Source organism: Sinocyclocheilus anshuiensis, unplaced genomic scaffold, assembly GCF_001515605.1.
Source record: "Sinocyclocheilus anshuiensis isolate Anshui unplaced genomic scaffold, SAMN03320099.WGS_v1.1 scaffold235, whole genome shotgun sequence".
Lineage (NCBI taxonomy): Eukaryota > Metazoa > Chordata > Actinopteri > Cypriniformes > Cyprinidae > Sinocyclocheilus > Sinocyclocheilus anshuiensis.
Genome location: NW_015552562.1, coordinates 2,262,061 through 2,267,483, shown reverse-complemented (window position 1 = coordinate 2,267,483; position 5,423 = coordinate 2,262,061). Strand labels below are relative to the sequence as shown.

The window sequence follows — 5,423 nt, the reverse complement described above, 5'->3', positions numbered from 1 at the left end:
ATGAGATTGTGGCTGGCATACCCTGTCAAATGCGGCTTTACGGAGCTCAACGGCTGTGAACAGCTCTAGCCCAAGCTGTGATATAAACGAACGCTATTGGCTATTTTAAAAAGGGGCGGGGCTGCTTGTATTGTCCCGCCCTGTCTTCCTGTTTCAGTTAAAATGACGTTAACACACAGTAACGCTGTGTGTTTCTGAGCATTTCAGGGGACCTTTAAGGATTTAGAGAGGATCTGTAAAGAGGAGTGGATCAAAATCCCTCCTGAGATGTGTGCACACCTGGTGACCAACTACAAGAAAAGTCTTACCTCTGTGCTTGCCAACACGTGTTTCTGCACCAAGTACTAAGTCATGTTTTACTTGGAGATCAAATACTTATTTCACTCACTGAAATGCAAATCAATTTCTAACCTTTATATAAGTCACATCGTACTTCAGCTTCTCATCAAACTTTCTGTCCAATCAAATGCTCTCTAGAATCCGAAGCGCCCGCCCCCTACACTATAAAATAGACGCTGAAGCCGCGGCTGAAATCGGTCACTTGTCCACAGAATTTGTATTTTCTGTACAGTGAATGGCACGTAGTGCACTATATAGAGGACAGGGAATGATTCAAACAGTGTAAATATGCTTTCCATTGAGGAAAAAAAGAAGTCTGGTTTGGCGCTGTGTCACGCTAACCACCGCACCGCACACACACTCTGCTCCGGTCCAGAGACACGATAGCACGGAGCGGATCACATGCGCGAGTCGGCGCAGACCACAAAATGTATCGGAGCTATTTGAATTCTACACAGAATGCTATATTTTATAGCAATATGGATGAGATTGTGGCTGGCATACCCTGTCAAATGCGGCTTTACGGAGCTCAACGGCTCTGGACAGCTCTAGCCCAAGCTGTGATATAAACGAACGCTATTGGCTATTTTAAAAAGGGGCGGGGCTGCTTGTATTGTCCCGCCCTGTCTTCCTGTTTCAGTTAAAATGACTTTAACACACAGAGTAACGCTGCGTGTTTCTAAGCATTTCAGGGGACCTTTAAAAGAAACAAAAACGAATAAAAATGACGAAAGCGCAGAACAAAATGAAACTAAAATTAAAAATTAAACTACATTTAAAACGAAAATTTCAAATTTCAAAAAGCTATTCTAAAATATGAATAAAAAACTATTAAAAGAATATAAATAATAACACTGCCACGCTTTTGACCAATGAGTTTTGATAGTGATAACTGGAATTTTACTGGAATTCTAAAAATGAAACTGAAAAGAAAAATTGAAATGCCATTAAAAGGTGTTTTAGAGTTTAGCACAACAAGACAGATTTCTAATCAGTACAAACATTTCTATGCTTTTTCCATAAAATTCTTAAGATTTGAAGTAATTTCCATGACTTTTCCAGGCCTAACTTGAAAATTCCCTGGAATTTCCAGCTGTTCCATGACTGTAGGAACCTTTCATTAAACATGTTCATCCACAAGCACAGACCATCATGTTGGCTTTCAAGGCTTACCTGGCATAGGGGCTTGTGTAGTTTTTGGAAAAGCATTCGCTGGCCCTCTGCTGCATTTCACTTGCATTCCCAAAGCCATGGCCCCTGCCCCAGCCGTCTTCTGAAGAGGTCACAGGAGTGTACAGGTTAAAGACGGGCTTCTGATCTTTCTGCTGACTGACAGCAGCTGTGGATGGGCCAGTCCCAAATAGGAAGCTCTGTCCACTTGAAGTGGTGATGCCACAAATGTTAATGGCTGTGCTGTGCAGACTCGCCTGACAGTAGTTAGTCCCACCGTTGTTCTCCTGTTTGATGACCGCAGGAGTGCACAGCTGGATTATAGAGTCCTTCTCCACCTTCACAGTGGGCAAGCTGATGCTGGTGGTGACCGTGTTGATGCTGGAGGGGCTGGAAGTCGCAACCTTTGAGTCCCTCTCCGTATTTGTCGGCAAGTCTCCGAGCAAAGCATCTTCACCTATGGTGGAGAGGAACGCTTCATCTGCCACGTAGAAATCGGAAGGCGATCCGTCCAACTCGAAGTCCTGCAGGAGGTCCAGAGTGTTGTCACTAAAGAGCTTATGATTGCCAACATCAACATCTTTCCCAATGGGCCCAAAGGAATCTTGGTCAAAGTACATATCGCCTTTATCCATGGGGGAAAAGTCCTCTGTTTTTAAAGGAAAGAGATTGGGGTCGACTCCACCAATCAGGGAGTCTACTGAAGGGGAAGTGCTGTTGAGGTCTGCAATGCTGGCCTCCAGACCTAAGAAACTGTCTCCCAAAGTGAAAGCTCCCAGGGTCTGGTGTTGCTGAGCCCTCTGCTCCTTCCCAAACACTTTGAGCTCTGAATCTTCCCCAAAGATGCCAAGGGTGGAGGACACGGAGGTGGTGTGCTCCTCCAGAGTGGGCGAGTTGCTCAGGCCATTAGGAAGGTCCCCGGAAACCGGCTGCATCAGCGGATTGGGTTGAGGAACCAGCGAGGTGGGGGCGACAGACATGGCGCTTTGTATTCCGCTTCGTAAAATTCCCTCGACTGGGCTGTTGCTGTAATCCAACGTATTCAAATGATCATCTCTCTTGGCGCCATTATTCAGTCCTCCTTGATCCATCTTGCATTTCTGTGGTAAAACAGGACAAAACAATTATAGTTTCTGAAATGGCATGAATAACACCCCCGAAAAACCTAGTTTACTGTAAGTATCATTAAAAGAAAAGAAAACATTATTAAGTGCATTAAGAGTACAGACAAATAGCACCATGGTATGAGCATTTTTTACTTAAAAAAAACCATACATCAATGGAAAGCTTATTTATTCAGCTTTCAGATGACGTGGTCCAGGGTTACATGTTATATTGTGTGTATATATATATATATATATATATATATATACACACACACACACACACGCACATATATAAGCAAAAATAACCACAATAAAGGTATGTGAACAATTATTTTATTTCTTTGTTGTTCTTCAGTGCACTGGAAGTTTTATCCAGACAACTTCCTTGTGCACAATCATACTTAGTAATAATAATTCTGATTCTAACACAAATCTACAATAAATCTGATTTCGATTAGCATAGTTGTTATTTGTAAAAAGCAAACAAACAAATCTGGTAAATAAGTATTAGCCACCACAGTCATTAAAAAAGTAAACAAACTAACAAAAAGAATCCAGATAAAAGGATTCTTATAAGGCTTCTTACAATGTTTAATGGAGATTCAATATCAATTGGCTTTACTGTAGTAACAACTGCATTAACCATGGTATTTTGTAAGATTTATGACATAAAAATGCAGAGAAGTTGAACTGTTTGCATACACATAGCAAATGCACATTAGCTACATATATGTCACGCACTTATTAGCATGCGCACCCTTGACTGAAGTTGATGTTTTAATAACTGCCTCGTAAAAATGGTTTAATCTCTAACGTCGTAAACACTACTTTGTCCAAAAGCTGCAGCTAAATCCATGAGGATTTACTGACTCTTAAATCCCTCGGCTAATTTTAAAATAAAGGATGAAAATCCCAAAAGTGGAAGTCTCGCGCGCTAGTAGTAGCAGAAGCAGCGCGAGCGCACTGTAAGTGACACGCACTGAGGCCTAGTTTCTACTCCTACTGTTAATCCACAGCAGACAGACGAGTCAACCACTTCACATTTAGAGTATAAAGCCTTAAATAACGCGTAATACCTATGCAACAGCCAAAGCGCATAAATCGGCCTAACGGCGCAGCAAAATACGATTCAAACCGTGAAAAACAACTCGCGAGTTCAGTCAAGTGCGTGCAGAAACGAGTTACTGATCTGAAACTAGTTGCAATACTTTTACGCTATCAGTGTCGATATTTGTATTCAGGCGCACGGTTAACACGAAAAGTCGGTTTGAAGATCGAAATAACGTACGTAAGTTACCTTGTGATATTTACGGTCCTGTTTTGATTTGTTGCATCATCTGACATTGTTTGGTTTGGACGTTTCTGCTGTTAGCCAAGCCTTCGCCTTCACCGCAGTCTGAGGTCGTTTCAGAAAAGCAAGACAAAGCGCACTAAAACGCTGTCCGAATGCATAACACCATCTGGGCAATCCAGGCAATTTACTCGTCTTCGGCCATGAGAAAAGAGGCGTGCCATAAAACCCTAAACCATAAAAACATTAAAAATGGAGATTACAGTAGAGATGCGTGGCGACCCTGTTTACTACATGCAGTGCGACCTATTGGCAGCACTGAGTTATTACATCTCGCCTCTTATTACAGTGACTTGACTGGATGACAGACAGTGTGATGTGATTGTGAGTAACCTCGGTGATAACACCATAAAACAAATCACACTGCCTTCTCTCCCTCTGTCTCTGCTGTTTCCATCTGCCCTTATTCTCTCATTCACACACATCCAGAAAAATTGGTGACGCTTTATGCATGTCTTATTTCATTTATAACATTATAGCAAGATATATAATGCAGACATGAACATTATGAGTAGATCATAACTAATAATGACATTTGCATTTCAAGCAAATCTGCTATCCGTTCCACTTGTTTCTTTTTGGTTCTTGGTTTAGCATGTGATTTATTTTGCTATGCATCCTTTGTTTGTTGTTTTTTTTTGCATTTTTTTTTCTCAGGGTGTTGCATAATACTTGCAGTGCAATTACAAAGAAAAACTTTTACAATTTTTAACACTTTATTTTACAGTGTCCTTGTTACTCATTACATGCAACATGCAATAATCCTAAAGCAAATGCTAATTCTAACACTAACCCTATAGAAATTAGGCTACATGTTGTTAATTAATATTACTCAGTAGCCTACTTAAATGTACAATTACACTTTAACCAGGGCACTGTAAAATAAAGTGTAACCAAGTTTTTTTTTTTTTTGATGATGATGAATTAGGCAAAAAATTAATCAATTAATTAAATTAATGCATTTCAAAAAAGGACACATAAGGTGTTCATTAACATGTAATTTAATAAAATCTATAATCAGGAGTTGAGAATGCAAGACTAAGTTTATTTTCAAACAGGCTTTTAACATTTAACAGACAAACAGGTTAGATGTATATTCAAGATCACTCTTAATTTTCATTGTCAACAACCAACCAAAACTACACCAATAGCCAGTGCTATCAGTAATTCGATTGTTTTAATTAATAAAATGTAAACTGAATTTTTTTGTCAGTTAAACAAAACAACAAAATTAGCACAAAACATTCTAATACATTTTAATATAAATTATTTTAAATTCTTGAATGAATTAGACTACATTGGGTATACAAGGAATATTTCAAGGGTTCATTTCATAATGGCTGCTAATCACTGCTATTATAGTAATTATTGAAATAAACAGCACATTATGCAGGTGACAACTAAACACTTCCACCTAGTGGATGCTTTTTGTTTCATAGGTAGGCTTTGGAGTAGAA

At 39.6% G+C, this 5,423-nt stretch overlaps 1 protein-coding gene across 1 annotated transcript in view; it reads right to left on the bottom strand.

Annotated features, from left to right (window-relative positions):
* The window catches only part of nr3c1 (nuclear receptor subfamily 3, group C, member 1 (glucocorticoid receptor)), a 44,948-nt gene extending 40,778 nt beyond the window's left edge, over positions 1–4,170 (bottom strand). Inside the window, exons 1-2 of the mRNA XM_016455404.1 lie at positions 3,913–4,170; positions 1,513–2,609 (exon numbers count right to left, since the gene is read on the bottom strand). Of these exons, the coding sequence (XP_016310890.1) occupies positions 1,513–2,600 (1,088 nt within the window). The 5' untranslated portion in view covers positions 2,601–2,609; positions 3,913–4,170. The remainder of the gene's footprint in view (positions 1–1,512; positions 2,610–3,912) is intronic.
* Positions 4,171–5,423: the final 1,253 nt, after the last annotated feature.